We start from the raw sequence: 20656 nt of genomic DNA, 5'->3' as shown, positions 1-20656 counted from the left end.
AGAATCCAAAGTGCTTGAAGTCCATTGTTTCCCGTCTCCAAAGCCAGTGATGATTTGTGGTGTCATGTCATCTGCTGATTTTGGTCCACTGGTCTTTATCAAGTCCAGCTGTCTACTGTCTACTGTCTAACAGGAGATTTTAGAGCACTTCATGCTTCCACCTGCTGAGAAGGTTTCTGGAGATGCTGATTTCCTTTTCACCTGTCCACAGTGAAGCCAAAACTATCAGAAACTGGTTCACTGACCATGGTATTACTGTGTTTAATTGACAAGCCAAATGGTCTGACCTGAACCCCGTAGAGAATCTCTAAGGAAATGTCAAGAGGAAGATGAGAGACACCAGACCCACCAATCCAGTGGAGCTGAAGGCTGCTATCAGAGCAACCTGGGCTTCATAAACAGGACCACGGACTGATCGCCTCCATGACACGTCACATAGAAGCAGGAATTGGAGCAAAGGGAGCTTCAACTAATAAAAGAGTGATATATGAGCATAATCTTCCAGAAGGTCAACGGTTCTATATGAGTCCTTTTTTTGGAGTGTTTGTGGTATTCTAATATTTTGTGGGTGAAGTAAGGTGAGCTATAAATCTTAATCATCACCATTAAAGCAAAAAAAGTCTTGTAAATATTTCACTTTGTATGTGATTAATCTAGAATATATGGAAGTTTCACTTCTTGAATTAAATCACAGGTGAAAAAAAAAACAACACCAGTTCAATCCTGTATAACAAGAGTATGGGTGTGATGCCGTTGGGTTACCTGGTGAACAGGTGCATGTTGTAGGCCATACTGGCCAGGCTCTGGCTCTGTCGTACAATCTCATGCTCCTGCTCCTCCCATTTCTCCACCTCCGTGTCCACGTCCGAGGACAGAAGACGGAGCTCCAGGCCCAACTTGGCCATGCTTGTCTGCTCCTGCAAACACATATTGAAACAGTTACTATGAAGGGAAAATACAGAAGTATGATCAGTTTCATTTAGAAATTTATGTAAGAGGTGATTTGAAGAGATTGGACCAGTACCTTTTTAATCCATCACTTATATTTGGTTTACTTCCTGATTATACGACTGGAAAAAGAACTTTTTTATTGAGAGTTCTCTTCTGATAGATAAAAAGGATAACATCCCAAAACCCCAAACGCCAGATAATTAGTCTGCACAGCATTTAGCCCACACTTCAGTTTTACTGGAGCTGTTTCTGAAGCAGCATAGCACAGCTCTGCTCTACTCAGAGCAGATGGATCACAAGATCATGTAGCAATAATGTGATATAAAAGTTGTTTTAGTGATGGCATAAACCATCTGCAGTCTGTACCTGGTGTTTTTTTTTTTAAACTGACCAGATGCTCTGTATGTTCCTGTGTGTCTTCCTGTTAAGGACATTCTGCCCTGAGCTGAAGTGTGCTGGAGGTGAGCTCCATCAAAAATAGACTCAGCAGATTTCTATCTTTGAAGGCAAAACAAACCCCAAAGTAATATGGCAGATATTGTTATTATGTTGGTGAAAAGAAGAGTGTGATGTTCCTGATTTTACTTGCATAGAAATTTAAAAAGCTCCTTAAGTAAAAATATGTATTTCAAAACACTTGTTTATCTTTGTTTTCATCCGACAGAGTCAGATTAAAAAACAGTTTATTTATCCTCAGAGGAAAATGTGGGCGTTGCAGCTGCTCTTATACAGAATTTCTGAATATTTCATTTAGGAAATATGAAGAGGTAAGAAATATGTTCCACACTTAGTAATGGTATACAATTATTTTTTCTCTCATTTATCTACACCCCCATCATGACAAAGTGAACACAGAATTTTAGAAATGTTTGAGAATGTATTCAAAATGAAAACAGAAATATCACATTCAAAGAAGTATTCTGACCCTTTACTCAGTCCTTAGTTGAAGCACCTTTGGCAGCAATTACAGCCTTGAGCCTTTTTAAATATGACACAAGTGTTGCACACCTGGATTGAGGGATTTCCTGCCATTCTTTTTTGCAAATCCTTTAAAGCTCAGTTAGGTTGAATGAGGACCGTCAGTGGACAGCCAATTTTAGGTCTCTCCAGAGATGTTGGATGGGATTTAAGACAGGGCTCTAGCTGGGCCACTCTAGGACATTCACAAAGTTGTCCCTAAGCCTAATTGTGCTTAGGGTAATTGTCATATTAGAAGGCGAACCTTTTGCCTAGTCTGAGGTCCTGAGCGCTGTGGAAAAGGGTTTTTCATTGAGGATATCTCTGTACTTTGCTCCATTTAGCTGTCGCTAAACACTGACCAGTCTCCCAGTCCCTGCTGCTGAAAAACACCCATAATGCTACCATAATGCTTCACTGTTTTTTTATAGGGCAGGTGGTGAGCGGCCCTGGTTTCCTCCAGACACAATGTTTAGGATCGAGGACAAACAGTTCAATCTTGGTTTTATCAGACCAGAGAATCTTGTTTCTCACAGTCTTAGAGTCCCTCGGGTGTTTTTATAAAGCCTGTATCAGTGGAGGGCTGCCGTGATGGTTGTCTTTCTGGAACTTTGTCCCATCTCAACACAGGATGGTCAGAGAGACCATCAGGTTCTTGGTCACCTCTATTACTAAGGCCCTTCTCCCCTGATTGCTCAGTGTGGCTGGGCAACCAGCTCCTGGAAAAGCCCTGATTGTGCTAAACTTCTTTCATTTGAGAATTATAGAGGCCACTGGGCTCTTGGGAAACTTCAGTGCAGCAGAACTTTTTTGTTTACTTGTAACAATCCTGTCTCTGAGCTCTGCAGGCAGTTCCTTTGACCTCATGGCTTGTTTTTTCTCTGATATCCATTGTCAGCTGTGAGGCTTTCTATAGTGGTTGTTGCCTTTCCAAATCATGTCCAATAAATTTATCAAGGTGTAGAAACATCTCAGGAATGATCCAGAGAATTTGGAGGAAACTGAGATTAATTTTAAGTGTTTTGCAGAGGGTCTGAATACTTTTGTCAATGTGACATTTCAGTTTTTAATTTTTATTAAATTGGCAAAAAAGTCTGGATTTAAGTGATTTTATCAGGTTGCAATAGGCAAAATTGAACAAAGTGAAGGGGGTCTGAATACTTTCCTAATGAAGGTTGTACTGAAATGTTGAATGAGGGTAAAAGAAAAAAGAAATAAGGTTTAAGAGGTGATATATTTTAAATGCCATAAATAAATTTATAAGTATATATTCAATTTATGAGCTCAGTTTAGTTGGCTTAGTTTAATTTTCTGCCTTTGTTAAGCACCTTCTTGAATTCTGAAGTGGGGTATATTAAAATAAAAAGTCATTTTCATTGATTTTCTTCCCCTTTTCTTAGTCCTTGTTATTCTACCTTTTCTACTGAGTCAATTTGGGTGATTAGGGGTCATATATGATGTATGAGGTTCAAAGCAATGCCTGAGTTTTAAAGAACAAACCAGTGTAAGTGTGTATTATCTCTTGCTTGTTGTCTATGTGTGTCGAATAAATGACGAAAAAGAAAAGCATAAGTATATATCAGCAGAACAGTCTTATGTTCATTTGTTAACACACTGAGAAGTTCTTTAATCAGCATAACTCTGCCTCTCCCTGTGGTGGAGGAGCTGTTGAACAAAACTGCCCACTGGCAGAATCGCAGCCTATTACCATACAAACACAATCAATTCTTCAAATGATGTGACACAAAGTCTCCAAAAGATGAATATACTGCTGTCAGGACAGAGCGCGAGATGTGACGTGATGTATTGTTCTGAAAGCCAGAGGAGTTTATGGCGTGTGCTACCTCTGCATCCAACTTGACAGCCTTGGCAGTCTTGAGGTTCGCTGAGTGTTTCTGAGGGAAGAAAAAGAGGGAGAGGCATTAATCAGATTAATCAGATCATTTTGGTCTCAGGAATATTCATGAGGATGGATGGTGCGGTACTTACTCCAGGTCTGGGGAGTGACAAATATGGTCTTTTGTCTCCTAAAAGTAGAGAGTCATTGTGATTATTTGAAGACAAGGTCACCAGGATCAAAGCCTAAAATAATATTTTGTTTTTCTATTTAAATAGCTGCACAAATGACAACAATTTATCCAGAAAATTAGGGTGGCAGCTTTGTTTATTAAGTAATTATGGTAATTAAATTGTTTTGCTTTTTTCCCCTGTCCACCCTCGACACATTTTTATCACTTTTAAAAACACAAGCTTGATCCCCTACGGCTCACTACTGGGAATAAACTTGACTGTCATGCTAAAATTAATCAAAACAAATCCTCCTAAGGTCTCCATATTTCTACATTTTAACTCAGCACTTTGCTTCATGGGAAAATTAATGTGTGATGGATGTGATTCTTTCACCTCACTGAGCAGCACTTCAAAATATTCACCACATTTTATGTAAAATTCACAACGTCGAGAGCAAACGGGTGTAAAAAATCTGCAAAAACATCAGTTACCTGTCTCTGTGATATCTCAGACTGACAGAGTGTGAAAGCTTTTACATCCAACACTTCCAACTACATATTAAAATGCAGAGTAGATGCTGTCTGTCTATGACTGTAACATGGCATGTGCATGACTAACTTGCAAAAAGATTCATGCAAGCAGCTTCACCTTGTATGATTTTTTCCTAAATCTGCTGAAGTTAGGTCTGGGCAGTTAAAGTAGTAGCAGTAAAATAATATACCACCTGGTTATGAAAAATCCCAATATACAAGGAGCAGGACAAGCACTTGTCTATTTCATTGAATTCTCAGAGAAATTCATATTTTATCAACTCTAAAACAACACTAGGAAACTTCAGAGTTAATGGCAGGGGTGCTGGAGATAATTTAAAGCTGTTTACAAACATCTACAGTACACTGTAAAAAACTAAAGGAAAAACAGTGCTCAAGTGGTAATAAGCAATTGAATTACATTTATTAAAAGTCCCTGTAAAGTGATAATAACACAGGCCAGTGTGTTATGAACCCCCAGATAAAATTTAAGTAATAAAAAACATCTTTAAGTTTATAAAATTAAAGTTCAAAATCATAAAAAATGCAGCAGAAAATCCTGCTTTAGGGTGGTGTGGGTGTGTAAGTTGAATGAGCTGAAGCCATGCCCACTCTTGGGACATACAATCCTCTCCTATTAAAAAAAAAAATGCTGCAGCCTGAATGAAGGAATCATCTTTCTGATCTACTGGACCTGTCAGCTCTCTGTATCAGTCTATCAACATGTCTATCAACAGACACTTAACTAAATTCTAGAATCATGATGCTGGGACGGACAACGGACATGAGGGATTAAACTGCTTCTGCTTTGAGAGAGACAAAGCCACAGCCTGCTTCTTTTAAGCATCCTGGACTAAAAACAAGTGAAATATGGATTAAAACACACCTTCAGCAGGTAAGATGTTTTACCTTCAGCAGGTAAGATGGTTCAATTGACAAAATGACAAGCACTCATGATATTAGCCTGCCCCCTGACCTTAGACACAGTGACCCATAATCAGAGCCCAGCTGTCTGGCTCTGTGCCAGAGCAGAAACAAAATCAATTTTCTGTCTCAAATCTCTGTTAGGATGCTATAAATGATTCAGAAGCTACTGCAGCTGATAGATTTGGAAAATAATCCTCAGAATGAACAAAAAACAGCATTTAGCTGGCTGTTAACTTTTAATGAAGGCAGTGACATCAGTTAACAACAGACTGCATTGAGATGAACTGCTCGATGATTTTATATCCCCACTGGGGACCGGTGACGTCGCCAGTTCACATCTTTGCAAATTAAACCCTGCCAGGAAAGAAGTAAAAAACTTTCTGTTTGAATCCAAAATTCAGTCACATGATGTCAGTGTTTTCACCTTTACAGCAACCTTGTTCCAACATATCTAGTGTTTTAAGACACAAAAGTTGGATTTCCCTTTTCAGGGTCTTTAACTCAAGTTTACAAGCTGCAACCCAAGTTATCTCTTTGGAACGTGTTAACTTGAGTTGAATGAACATAATTCAACTGCTTATTACCACTTCAAGCAATTTTTAAAGGTTTCTCATCAGTTTTTTTTTTTTTTTTTAATATATCTATAGTTTATGTAGGGTTTAAAAAATTCCAAAGTCCAAAATGCAAGCCTACTAGGGAGCCCACCACCCAAAACTGTTTTAATCTCCCTGATCTAAATATGTGCATCTTTAGCTTCTCTCATCTGAACGCTATAATATTCAGTGTTTTCCATCAATTTCTTAAGCCATGGTGCTCTCTCACAGTGTAATTTGTCTTATTAACTCTACATTATCAGAAAGCTGACATCCCATCTGTCTGCTCTGCAGTGAACCTGTGCTGGGCGTCTGATGTTCTTAAGTTTATCTTGCTGGAGCTTTCTGTGGTATGAAGTTTGTTCAGAGTGATTTTACTCTCCCCGATCTGCTTGAAGACATTCAGGTTGCCACAATTTGAAACCATAAATCCATATTCAGTATTTACAGTAAGAAATCCTGTTGGGGTGTGGCCGAGCACCATCTGAGGGTTGTCATTTGAAATGGAAAGACAGCCAATCACATAGTGAAGAAGGACGGATGCCAAACAAAATTACATTTAAGGCGTCAGATGGACATTATAAAATGGAGGACTAACTTTTTGATTTGAAAGTGTTTGTACAATGTGTACTGTAAAGCACACCACAACTGAGCTGACAAGAAGAGTTGGAGTGAAATTTCTGCCACAGTTTTCCGCCAGCTTTTTCCACCTGCTGAGACCTCTGCTGCACATTCTCTCTCTTCCCCTTGTATAAACACACACAGGTATCCATCAAACACACCTCGCCTGCCTTCAAATGTGTCATTGATCTCTCTCAGCAGCAGGGCCATGTCACAGAGCTGGGACTCCCAGGCCTCACAGAACACCTCCAGGTTCTCCTTAGCGATCTTACTGGACGGGTGCAGAGCCAGCGTCTGAGCTGCAGAGATGATCTGAGCAAGAGTGAGCAAAAAAAAAAACCACAAAAGAAAAGTTTTTGTTAAAGAGAGGCTGATCCAACATAAAAAGTTACACAATGTATAAAAACAACACAATAGTCCAAGACAATTTATGTCTGAGTTACTCTGAAGTTTATTCTACTATTTAAATTTTGAACACAAGACTGGATGTTGCATTTAACACTGCATTTTCATACAGACACTACAACCAGCAGCTCCTAATCTAAAGTGGTTCATATATCTTATATAAATGTTTGATAGAGCTGGTTCTGCCAGTTTTATAGATGAGTACTATCCCATTACTCTGGCCAGTGGTTAACACTTTGGACTTTATTCAACACATTTAACACTGCACAGTAAAATGTCTTTTTACGTCTCTCAGAGATTGTATCACAAGCTCAGAGTCAGAGTTTAACTCATCATATTTATAAGTGTCGTAATCATAACTGTTCCCTCTAGAAACTAATGGGAACAAATTCATAGTTATAGAAAGGACATGGCTGGAATGGTTTTGATGTGCTGGGTGCCATATCATGAGTTAAACTGGAAATACAGAAGTGGCACCTCATAGACAGTAGTTCAGAGAACCTTGAAAAATGTAAGACACTTAGATTAAATCCAAACTTAAAAGGTGAATGAAATACAAGAGGAAATTAAACAGTATTTAAATTACATAATTTTGATATTTCGAACTGTTTTTTTTTTCCTTACAATTAATCATAGTTCCTCAACTTGTTCATCCTGAGCACTACTTGCACAGGACTAGTATTACCTGTGGACCTCTGATAATTTGTGAATTACCCCCTGATGTCAGTGTTTGGTGACATGCATTTGCAAAGTTAATAATGTAATGTACTTAAACTTACAGACATTTCTGAAGGAAATGGGTGCTGCCTGGCCGCAGCAATGAAAATACACAGTGACTTTTTAATTTTTGAAGTTCAAGCAAAAAATGCAACATTGTGCACATTGCATTCTGCAGGTGACACTGTCTTCATGTGTTTTATAAACACTGTCAATCAGAGTTTACAATAGACAACATGTGCCAAAGTTTCCCTCTATAAATGTGTTTATTAACATTTTTTAGATCTGCAGAAAACTGTCCATGACCAGTAAACTCATGACCTATCTCCCCTAACTTCCATTACAACCTAACAGCTCGATGTAAATGTGCAAGGTGAAACCAAAAAAAGAGAAGCAGTGCCAGATGCACAACAGATAGCATATCATAAACTGTGCAAACCATACCATCCAGTTTTATGAATCAAATTAAGGAATTGTATGGTGTTATAGCCTATACAAAAACATTTAAATATACTAAAGCTCTACAAATAAGCTCTTTGCAAAAACTAGCTGTTACAACAAGAGCTGTGTGTGAAAGTCACCTCTGCAGCAGCGCAGCCCCTGAAACAGTTTGCTGGAGAGTGATAACAATTACAGCCATGAGAGTGGGCAGGTAGGATTCACTCAACGTTTAAAGGAGTGCAAAAAAGGCCTGTTATATATGATATGTGCAGGGATATGTAAATTAAACTAACGTGACATACAAATAAATAGATCTTTTATTAAGGGAAGTTTTTTAAAACCATGAACTCTAACGGGATAAGCAGTATAAAAAATGGATGGAAATTTTTAAAACAATAAAAGTCTTGTAAAACTGTAAAACCTGTCTTTCAAAATGAACGGGTGAAATGGTAGGTCACAGCTTTTAAACTGTTTTTTGTGCCAGTAACAGTGCCAGACCCCAGTATGTAGCATGGTCTGATTGTTGCAAGACTCTAGCTTTTAAATCATATACTTTTTTAAATTTTATTTAGCATTTTTTCTATATCCTGTGATTTTGTTAAACTCTTACGTTGCACTCTTGATTTCGTTACCTGATAAGTCAGTATGGTTCTCATAATGTGTGACAATCTTTATAAGAAATGAAATGGAATAATTCCAACTTTATCATATAAAGTATTATAAGCAAAGTGTAACATAAAGCTGAATTAACCTACAGATTAAGTCTGATATGGTGAAGTTATGCAAACTAAAAGCACAGAGGTTGAAACTTTTTAACATCAGTTAAGTTTTTAACAATGTGGCATTTCTAATTATGATTAAATATATCATTGCATTAGATCTGTAGGACTTTATTAACAAAAACTATATGATAAACACAGGTAACAAGAATACAAAAATACTAAAAAGATTAAAAAAAGGAAGATTTTATGACGCCATTTGATAATTATCACTTACATTGATGTAAGCACACAAACTCTCCCTTCCTCTCCCCTCTAGTGTAGTATTTAATAGCCAATTACCCTCTGGGCCACCCCTCTATCAGGTTTTGTAGACACACATATCAGCAGCTCCACCCCCCCCAGGCTGCAGTGTTATTGATTGGCTGATCTTTGACCTTAGGAGCGGAGTCATTACTGCAGAGTCACGCGGGGCCTGACATTAGCGCCGCAGGACAGGGACGTTCTCCATCGCAGGATAATTACTGACACGGACAATTTCCAAGAGCAAACATAATTAGATGTGGGATATGGAGACAAGGCAGACATCATGTTCTGCCTTCCTGGATGGACGGCAGGTGTAGGAGATGGGCCAAGGAGATACGAGGTCATTTGTCTGTTTCTCCTGCTTGCTGGGGTTTATTTAGAATATTACTCAGATTTGATTTCAATCCAAGGACCTGTGTGACTTCATTCAAATACACTGAATTTTGAATTGAATGCAATGTGTCTATGGTTTAATCAAAGTGAACCTGTCAGTCGGTGGAGTTTTACATCAAACTATCAAAGGTAAAAATCCTCACAGGAGATTTTCAATGGTTAAAGTTACCTGCGGACCAATGACATGGAAGGTCTCCTCAGCGTGTATACAGGTGATCTCCAAAGGCTCGGACCCTGACACGTGGGACAGCAGCCGACATGTCTGAAATCAAACACACAGGAAGAAAAGTGGTGAACTCTGGGTGCCTCCGAGGTTCAAACTCCAGGAAACGGATAGATGAAATAGTTTAATTTATTTCTGATTTAAAGGTAGCAGTAGGAGCTACGAATACAAATACTTGTAGAGAAGTGACAGAAATTTCAGTTATCTGTTTTTTTTAGAGATTTCTGAAGGCTATCATACTGCTATCACAATTAATCACTGAATTTCATTAGTTAATTGCAATCAATCAGTAAATTTTTAATTTTTGATCTTAGATTACTGTGGGGGTTTTCTTTTTTATTGTTTATGCTAGTATTTTTTATTATATATGTGTTTAAGGTCTGTACAGCACTTCAGTCAACTGTGGTTATTATAAACCTGCTACATAACAAATATTTATTTACTTAGCTGCTGTTACTTTGGATGCATTAATGTTAAACAGAACTACAACTGTGTTTTACATGTGAAAAGAAACCTCAGTGGTCCTTTTTCTCTACATAATTGTACATCAAGAACAGACATTTTTCACCTCTTTAGATTTAAACCCAAGCATCACTACAGATTTGAGTATTTTGTATCCTCCCTGCTCTTTCCGCCCTGGCCTCGGCCTACCTCCACCAGCTGCTCCTTCTGCTCAGTGAGCGTGCGTGAATACTCTGCCACTGCCTCAAGGTTCCCCTCGGCGCCTGCGGCTTTGAGAGCCCGTAGAGGCAACTGCTCCCCGTGTACTTTGAGCAAGTCTGACGCACGGCCGACTGCCACCTTATGGAGCTGGAGAAAGAATCAAAGATGAAATCCAGAGCAATAACAAGTAGAACGGGTGAAGGAGGTTAGAGAAAACCCAAAATGAAAGAAAGACGAGTGAGGGGCATGAAAGAGGGAGGATTTTGAGAGGGACAAGAAAAGAAGAAGAGCAGAGGTGACATTGTTGAGTCGACAGAAAGAGACAGCAGGTGAGCTGAAGAGTGATGTGTCAAAGAAACGCAGAAAACCAGAGAGAATTTCCTGTCATTTCTACATCTATCTGTAACTGAGAACATCCTTCAGGCTCAGACAGTCTGCGGCTCACCTCACGTCTGAGGTCATTGACGCTCTGGCAGGTCTTCAGGATGGACACCTCCATGTCCTCTGTGGCCTCTTTGGCGTGGACAGACTGCTGCTCAGAGGGAGACAGAGGAGAATAAAACATGAGTCCCGACATTGTTTAACAGGCTCACATAAACATGCAGAGTTAGATTTAGATAAATACAAATCAGAACCAAAAATAAGACTAGGCAGAATACCTAAGATTAAATATATTTAGACAAAAAGCTCTTTTCTTGTCTTTTCAATTCTCCAGTGACCTTTAACAGCAAAGTCAAGATAAAGCACTACTCTACAATGGAACACAGCAGAGATCTATGTGCACTCTGAAGACACTAAAAGAAATGTTTACATTGAAAAATTGCAGTTCTACAATGATTGTGCTTCATAAATCCATCAATTACGAAGGCCAAGGAGACTCTGCTGAAAGCCTGCAGGATGCCTGAGTAAAGACAGTTATTCAGGTGGGTCATTATGTTTCGTGGTTTCAGTCAGGATGTGTGAAAAGAGAGAGAGTAAGCAAAGAGAGATGGGGAGCAAATCTCAATAGGAAGGAGCAAGTCTGTATTGATTTTATTTTTCTATACGGTACAAACCTACAAGTGTACAATTAAAGTAGGTATTTCTGGCACAACTTCACAAACTTTCAAGGTGCTTAGAGGATACACTTACAACACATCAGCTATTGCTTGACCTCTTGGAAAGATGGTTAAATTTGCAGAGTTTCCAGTTTTGCTAGACATCTTTTTCCATTGTTTACAGTCAGACCAGCAACTTCAGGAGAGATCGTGCATTTAAACTAAAAATATATTGGACATGACCTGTCCTGATGAAGACTCGTTGGAGTTGAAATGCAGACATGACCTGTCCTGATGAAGACTTGGAGTCAAAAGGCGTAGATATCCCTGTTTAATAAAGGATTTTTACCGCATCAGAGTGCCTCAGTTCTGACTGCCATCTATACTATGGACTTTTACTGATAAGTTAACAGGCAAGTCATTGCTCCTCTTTTTTTGCAAACCATTCCCTTGTAATTTACCTGCCAATTCACGAGTCATAAGTTTGACAATATTCATAGCTTTGAGTCATGAAGGCGAAGTTTTTCCTTCAGGTAAACCACACCTGTAGTTTCTTTAGCCTTTTCTCCTAAAGACCAAAACAACATTTCTATTTAAAATTTTCTAAGAGGGATTTGCCTGACATGGAAGACAGACATGGAATCTGGCAGATCCACCAGCTTTGCAAAGTTATAAAAATGCAACTTAACTTAGCACAAAAAGTAAGGAAATTTGTTTTTGGTAGATTATTTCTTTTGTGGTAACAATGCTTCTTGTCAGTATAGAGTATCTTATGCCTGATTGTCAGCAACTGTTAGCATGGGGCCTGCTACAGTGGCCAGAAGGTGTCTGCTCCAAGAATGGGAATGCGATGTTTGACTGGTCTGGATATGGACCGTGTGACAGGGCAACTTCAAGCTGGTGTTTGCAGCATTATTTGGAGTGAACCCTAGTACCATCTCCAAATTGAAGGCCAAGCTCTATATCATGGGAAATGTCAGAAACAAGCTGCGATGTGGGCGTCCCCAAGAAGACCATTTCCTCACCCTGTCAGAGCCATAGGGTGTCTTCTACAGTTAAGGAGTCAAAGTTTCAAAGACGATATGGCCAACAGCTCTCTGCCAAGACAGTCTTAAACAGACTGCACATGTCCACCGGTCTCACAGGGCTGCCAGGAAAACTGACATGACTGCCCTTTACCAACAGGCCCGTTTGCACTGGTCGGCGACACGTGCACTGGAACCTGAACATGTGGAGGAACGTTATGTTCAGCAATGAGTCCAGATTCTGCCTGCAGCAATTAGATCGTAGGGTCAAAGTGTGGAGAAGGAACAGAGAACACTATGCTGACTGCTGCACCGACAGATAATATCTTTTGGAGGAGGCGGCGTGATGGTGTGGGGCGGCATCTCCCGCACTGTAAAAATAAGGCAATCTCAATGCAAAGGGGTAATGTGATGAGATTCTGCACCCAGTGGCAATCCCATATCTCCAGAATTTGGGAGTGGAGAGGATGGAATGGCCTGCCAGCAGTCCTGACCTCAACCCCAGTGAACACTTGGGCGTGCTGCTGTTCGTGCCAGAGTGACCAACACAACCATGTTGCCTGACTTGTGACAAATCCTGGTTGAAGAATGGGATGCCATCCCACAGCACTGTGTGACCAGGCTGGTGACCTGGCATGAGAAGGCGATGCCAGTGGTTGTGGCTGTGTATGGTTCATCCACATGCTACTGGGGCTCCTGTTTGTTAAATGAATAAGTTGTTAAATTGCCAATATGTCTTGTTTCTTCAGACTTTAATCATCCAATCCACCAAACAAGAATAAAAGACAGGATAAGCTGTTTTGCATTTGCAGAGAAGATTTGGCAAATTTTCATGGGTACAACTGACAGATTTAGCTCTGCTGCTCATCCCACAAATGCATGTTCCTGACAAATGTGGCGCCATGTAAAAAGGGAAATAAACAGGCTTTCCAAGGGTATAAGATTTATGCCAAGAAGCATTGTTACAAAAGAGAAATAATCTACCAAACATGGATATCCTTGTTTAGTTTAGTTAAAACATGTAGCTGGCAACTGAGACTATCAACTTCTCAATAGTGTACAGAAGTAGAAGTTTATCCCCATTCTGTCCACATTCCCTTTGAAGACCAGGAAAATCTATTCCCTTCCACCCTCTCTTTCTCCACCTTTCAGAAAATGTGTGCTAAAACAAGCCGTTCTCAGATTTTACCCTCATGATGTCACATGGGAAGTAAGCACCCGCCCCCAGGTTTGGCTGCTTTGCTTGGAAGACACCTTCGTCTCCTGATCTTCCTCTCAGCTGCCAGCCGATATGCTGATAGCTCAGTGGGTTACCCTGCAGACTTTGATCTGGGAGATTGATGGTTCGAATCCCAGTCAGGTCCCTAACTCTGGATAAAAGTGTCTGTAACATTGTAACATCAGGAGTGCTTAGCGTACAACTTAACCCCATCCAGATTGATAGCAAACTCATGCCGAAGCAGGTGGGCACCTTTTCTGCCATGACGAAACTAAGCGCTACACTGGTGGCAGTCATTTCTACCCGCTTGCAGTACAACTACACTTTGACTGTAGCTACCTCCTTGTTCTCCTCAAATAAGACTGACTGGTCATAACTGTTTTCAGGTCTGGCAGAAACATTGTAGATTGGAGCTTTGCATGGTGGAGTTGCCTGATTGCCTGGCTACTCCATCTGCTTTACAAGGTTAGGTCAACACTATTCAAGCCTGCAAACAGAAACCAGAACACTTCTTCTACCAGAGTCCTGCTTTGTGGGTACAGATCCTACATTTTAATGTAAAATGTGTAAAAAAGATAAATAAGGCACCTACCAAGTCCTCATCATCCCTCACACTAAATACATGATATCTCACACATTCCCTCCCCTAACTCTGTTCTTATTATCTTACTTTCCTTACCAGAGACCCTTACATGAGGTACTTTGTTTCTCATATGCTACCATATGCTTTTGTGAATATTCCTGTAGGTGTGTGCATCTGTTCAACCCTGCCTGCTTGTGCCAACATACCGCCTCAACCCAGGCGTGCACCAGCTGCTGGGTTTCCTGGCGCGCCAGCTGGCACAGACCGAGGATGGCCTGCCGCTGCTCGTGGCTGGTGTAGGCCGAGTCGGTGAAGTCCTCCGTCCGCTCCACCAGCGCCTCCAGCTGGCTGCCCATGCTTTGGGGAGGGAAGGAGTACAGGTTCTCCCGCAGGCACTCCACGCTGGACTGCAGGAGGAGGAGGAGGAGGGGCAGATGTCAGATGAAGGAGCGTTTGAAGGATTGTTAAAGAGAAAAAGGAAAAGATTGACCACACTTTCAAGTTTTACTAGCCAATGTTCTGAGGGGGAAAGTGCATAATTTACTACCTCATTAACATTATGCACTTGACTTCATCATTAAATAACAAGAATTATGGGATATGGATTTAGCCTTAGAGCCACTTCAGGCTATCAAAGGTGTGTGATAAATTCTGCAAGTACACAAACATAAAATCTGGTGCATTATTCCTCTTTTTACTTTTTTTGCTTTCAGGAGAAATCCAAGTGGTCCTTGTGTGCCATGATTACAGGTTTACACAAGCCTTTACTTGCACTCAACACCATTAAAAGCTACCGAGCCGTTTATTACAAGCATTAACCATCCATGTGCCCTTTCATTTAAACACTTTCTTCTTTTTTCTCTCAATGGCACAGACCTTTTTTAAACGTGTTTTTTTTTTTTTACAATTGTCAGAGCTTATGAGAGGAGACCGTTAGTCATAGTAGTGTAGGTTTAGTGATGATTCACACAAATGTGACCCAAATTGCCAAGTAGATAGGTCTGGTCCCTTCTGTTTATGCTCTCATCTACATTTGAGGTTGTAATAAACACAATGAAAGAATGCATGTCGAAAAGAGCTGAAACTAGACTAGGATTTTAAGATACCAACTTCAAACTGTGAGCTTTGTAATCAGCTCAAAAAATGAAAGAGAGAGGATCAGAACTTCTTGTTTCTCTCACATTTTTTAAGACGTTTGAGTATCTTAAGTTGCTGCTAAATACACTCCATTTCCTGACGTTGCTTGTCAAACATAAAATCCAAACTGAGTCTAAGAAGTTCTGCGGAGAATTTTTGTCTTAGCCCATAAAATATCCTAGGGAAATGTGCCATTCAGGTTTACTTTCAAGCCATTTTGGCTGTGTTGAATGAATTTAGCTCACATTTTTCCAGAGGATATTCATTTCTGAAGAGCTGTCATCTCAGTTCCTCAAGTTAGCCTAAAATAGCTAAGCTACACAAAAACTGACAAATTTGTTCCTGACGACAAAAAATATCCCATTGAAAACCACTGAAAATGTTATTTTCAACCCACTTTTATCTTAACATAAACTAATCCACTCCTTTAAGATTTATTTTGGACAACTAGCTTTCAATTCTTAATTTACATATTTGTCCATTAGATGGCGCAATATTTTCTCATTCAATGCATACTGCAAAATGTAACATTTTTTACTGTTTTTTTCTACTGTGCCTTGCAACTGAAATGAGAAGTGTGTGTTGCTGTTGATGTTGTTTTGTGATTTTGCTCTATCAAAAACAGTTCTGTAAACTTACTAGCCTTTAAAGAGTTAAAAGTATAATTACTAAATGATATGTATGTCTTATGTCACAGTCACAAAGCAAAATTTAGTCTTTCATAACCCTCATTTACTGCTTGTAAAAGGAAACTGAGCAAAAAATTAAATCTTAGAATAAAAAACTTATAATAGGAAATCTACTAGACTCTTTATTTGTGCCGTTTGATCAATATTCTTATTTGAAAGCTGCCCTTGACAATGTTCGTGAATTTTTTATATTTGTATTAATGATGGTAGCGGTGCTTATTATATTTGAATAAATGGTTTAAAAAAACACAGAATGTCTTCTTTGCAAGACCAAAGCACAAACTACTTATATGGGACTGTGGTGTAACATTATAGTCTAGCTCAGAAGAAGTCCTAAAAATTCTTTAACGTGGTGAAAAACCTCACAATCAAGGAAAGGATAGGAAAGGAGAACAGTGGTGATAAAGAAATCTGACTGCACTTTCCCTAGGCGGATGTTATGGACGTGATGTGTTTTATTCGAGTAAAAACTACAGTTTAACTAACCTGACATGCCAGATGGATGTGTTTCACACATCCATCTGGAAAACCTTCAATAGACAGTGTTTGGGAAAGGGCACAGCCTTGGATGATTGATGATTGGTGATTGGATGAACATTCTGTCTGTCACATCTTTACAGGCCAATCAGAGGAACAAAACACATGACGTTGTCCCAAACCGAGGTGCACTGCTGCCGAGAGTATAACCCCATAGAGAGCTGCATAATGTGAAACATGGCGACTTTAGACACGTCAGTACACGACTTTTGTCGTTTTTGAAAAGAAAACAACTCACTGCTGTTCTTTGTTCTTCTCTTAACAAAGAAATGTTGTCAAGTTCTGACAAAAACGGCCCTTTGCAGCATCCACGCTAATGTCTTCTGCCATAATTGCACTGGCCTCTTGTTGCTGCTTGCTTACATCACGACTCCACCACGCCCGAAAGTACTGCTTCTCGTCACTGATTGGTCCTGTCACTTCCCAACCGGGCCCGAATGGTTCAGACAAGAGCTTTGCAAGATGGATTTGCCAGTGAGACACAAGGAAATGGGCGTATCCATCTGCTTTGCAAGGTTACAGTTTAACACTGATGGACTTCAAAATTCACAAAATTCTTCACCCTGCACACCACATTCTCTGCGGTTAGTGCAGCAAATGAAGCGTGAGGTCTCATTGATAAATATGAGCTTATTACGTTTTTTATAGCCTAATATCTCTTCAGGATGAGGCACAGTGAGTATGAACATTTAGAACAGCAAAAACGTTTCTATATCTGGACGCTCTTCATCGTCAGTACAACTAGATGTATAATAATAATAAAGTCCTCATATTTTGTAACTGCATTTTTGTTTTATTTTCTACCTATCCATTCTTTCATTCTCTTGGTTCTGTTAACTTTATAAGACAACTCTAGTTCTTTCTTTCAGCTCGTTATGTGAGAAGTTCTATAAACCACAAATAAAAAAAAAACTTTAACGGTTACAAATTTTCCTCATCTGACTTTGGTAATTATGAAGAAAAATATAATAATCACAAAATGGCAATATTCCAACTTTATCGCTTGAAGTGGTTGTGATTTATAAACCTTCATCACACTAACTTTAACATTTCAGAATAGCAAAACAAATGCAGTTTGAAAGAGTGACTGATTTACTGTTTGGACAAAAAACGGAAAAGAAAAAAAAAGGCTATATGGGACGATATAGCTGACATGTCTGTGATGTTCCTCTGTTCATCCTTATTCCTTATCCTTTTTTTATTGTTTAAATTGGCGCAAGTAACATTATGGTCGTATTGATCATTTCATTCTGATGAACCATCAATAGGCACGTCACTTTAATTGAAGTTGGAGCAAAGAATTGTGGGTCGTCTTTTCATCTCTTCTTTGGTAAATCATGGTCCAGTGTTTCCTTGGCTAAAGGAGATGAAAAGGAAGTAAAGAAGCTCCTTTACTTACCAGTTAGAGAATTCAAACAGCCAACACTAATATACTCCCAGGTTGCTTCACTCAGTCAGGAACCTTCCTATGCTGCACTTTAATTGGAGCTGAAGGAGCCAATCAGAGTCTAATGCCCCCGAGTTCTCTGATTGGTTGACTTTGTGGCACATTCGTAACTCTGTGCTCAACTTGAGCAAGCGCACAGGGGAAGTTGAGCGTGGACATAATGAGCAGATTTTGAGAGAGGGAGAGACAGTCTGCCAGCACATGGAGGAAGAGTTTTATGAGAGGATATAGAATGAAACTGAGCACAGAATAGATTGTTGTTTGCTCAACCTGAGGTTTTTGCTCAAGTTCAATTTTTCCTAAGAATATGGTTAGTGTGCTCACACAATATCTTTTTCTGCGCTCAACATTTTCCACTGTTCGCTCAGAATTGAGGCCCAATTAAAACTTCCATTTCTTGATGATAGATTTGACTGAACTTTGTGGGATGTTCAGTGCCTTAGAATATTTTGTATTCATCCTGGCTTGTACTTTCTAATAACTTTTTCCATGTGTTTCCTGGGCTGTTTTTTTGCTTCCATTGTGTAATGGTAGCCAGGAAAACTGATTAACCAGTGACTGGACCTTCCAGACACAGGTGTCTTCATACTACAATCACTTGAGACACATTGACTGCACTCAGGTGATCCCCATTTCACTAATTGTGAGACTGCTTGCACCAATTGGCTGGACCCCTGTTGGATTAGGTCAGTCACTTTAAAGGGGGTGAATATTTATGCAGTTACTTATTTTACATACTTTTGGTTAATTGAGTTTAGTTTCTTTTTTGTAGAAATCTGCTTTCACTTTGACATTAAAGCATTTTTTTTGTTGACAAAAAAGCAAATTTTCAAAACAAATAAAAGGGTAAAAATATTTAACACTGTTTAAAAGCAATGTAAGGAAGCCCTCCAGCACAGCATTTAGCTTGCTGCTAAGTTCAAATGAAAGATTTAACACCAAACAACAGACCATATTATCAACTCTGTGCTTTCATAGAGTTATAGGAGGGAGGGAGGTTGGAAAATTCACTCAGGGCTCTCGAACGTCACAGAGTGCTACGTTTGTCACAAACAAAAGCAAGCCCCTAAAAAACTTCTTTAACAGCTCAATCCACAATTCAGTCACACATAGCTCTCAGCCTGTCCACATGTTTACAGCAATTTAATTCCAATAAATCATGTGTGCGTATACAGATTTCTGATTTTGGTTTACAAGGACCCAACGTTCCAGGCTGATGTGTGTTAGACGAGTATCATTAACCTTACGCCTTTCCTGTGATTTATTATCAACTCAGTCTCTAATTTGTGTCCTTACCTTGAAGTCCTTGATGCCGTTGTAGATACTGGCAGGAAGGATCTTGTTTTCTCCGCTGCTCCGTGCCTCAGTGACGATCTCGATGACCTGCTCCAGGGCGCAGCGCATTCGGTGGAACACGGCGTCTTTGTTGATCCGTGCCGACTCACAATCTGGATGCCTTAGGCAGGTCTTTGGAAGAAATTTAATATGAATGTCAAAGCCTGTGACCCCCTATACTGCTTTCAACTTCTATCTTTTTAACCACAATGATTTGACATTTCTTGTGATACTCTGACAGGAGACTTTCCATTGATAGAGCATTAGTGAAACCTAGAGATTAAATTCACTTGAAAATGCCTTAAACCCAGAGGTTCGGCGTTCATGTGCCAGTATTGTTCTCTTTTTGTTTTTTACCTTGGAGGCTGTGAGGAGCATCATGGTGCATTTCTCCAGCACTGCTCTGGCTGCTGCCATCCGTGCTTTCTTCTTCTCATCCTTCAAGTCCTGCAGCACACACACAAACACACACAAACAGTAGATGGGCATTGGGTGGCTTCACTCCACTTCCAACTTCTGAGAACTTTCTGGCTGTCCAAGGGACACAAAGCAACAAAATTTCCTGAAATGTAGAAATCTTTGCAAATTTAAATAAAAATTTAAAAAAAAAAACTGAAATATCACACTTATATAAGTTTTCAGACCCTTTACTGAGTACTAAGTTGAAGCACCTTTGGTAGCAAGCTTTGAACACCTGGACTAGGGAATTTCCTGCCATTCTTTGCAAATCCTTATGGGGACTGTCGCTAGTGCTGTGGAACAGGTTTTCACTGAGGATGTCTCTGTACTGTGCTCCATTCAGTTTCCCTCAACCCTGACCAGTCTCCCAGTCCCTGCTGCTGAAAAACATCCCCACAGCATGATGCTGCCACCACTATGCTTCACTGTTGGGATGGTACTGGGCAGGTGATGAGCGGGACCTGGTTTCCTCCAGAAATAACATTTACAATGTGTTTTGCACTGAGGACAGGTTTCTGTCTAGCCAATCTGCTATAAAGCTCAGATCACTGGGTTTCTGCAGTGATGGTTGTTCTTCTGGAACTTTGTTCCACCTCCATGCAGGATCTTTGGAGCTCAGTCAGAGTGACCAGTGGGTTTTTGTTCACCTCTCTTACTAATTCCCTTTCCCTTAATTGCTCAGTTTAGCTGGAAGAGTCCAGGTTGTACCAAACTTTTTCCATTTGAGGATCC

At 39.8% G+C, this 20656-nt stretch overlaps 1 protein-coding gene across 1 annotated transcript in view; it reads right to left on the bottom strand.

Annotated features, from left to right (window-relative positions):
• Window positions 1-20656, bottom strand: part of ctnnal1 (catenin (cadherin-associated protein), alpha-like 1) — a 122517-nt gene that overhangs the window by 16017 nt on the left and 85844 nt on the right. The window contains exons 6-15 of the mRNA XM_041808241.1: window positions 19823-19912; window positions 19427-19597; window positions 14527-14727; window positions 10902-10988; window positions 10445-10603; window positions 9740-9832; window positions 6751-6901; window positions 3898-3935; window positions 3753-3803; window positions 763-917 (exon numbers count right to left, since the gene is read on the bottom strand). Of these exons, the coding sequence (XP_041664175.1) occupies window positions 763-917; window positions 3753-3803; window positions 3898-3935; window positions 6751-6901; window positions 9740-9832; window positions 10445-10603; window positions 10902-10988; window positions 14527-14727; window positions 19427-19597; window positions 19823-19912 (1196 nt within the window). The remainder of the gene's footprint in view (window positions 1-762; window positions 918-3752; window positions 3804-3897; window positions 3936-6750; window positions 6902-9739; window positions 9833-10444; window positions 10604-10901; window positions 10989-14526; window positions 14728-19426; window positions 19598-19822; window positions 19913-20656) is intronic.

This window comes from Cheilinus undulatus, linkage group 16 (genome assembly GCF_018320785.1).
Source record: "Cheilinus undulatus linkage group 16, ASM1832078v1, whole genome shotgun sequence".
In the NCBI taxonomy this organism is placed as follows: Eukaryota; Metazoa; Chordata; class Actinopteri; order Labriformes; family Labridae; genus Cheilinus; species Cheilinus undulatus.
This window is presented reverse-complemented; position numbering and strand designations above follow the sequence as displayed.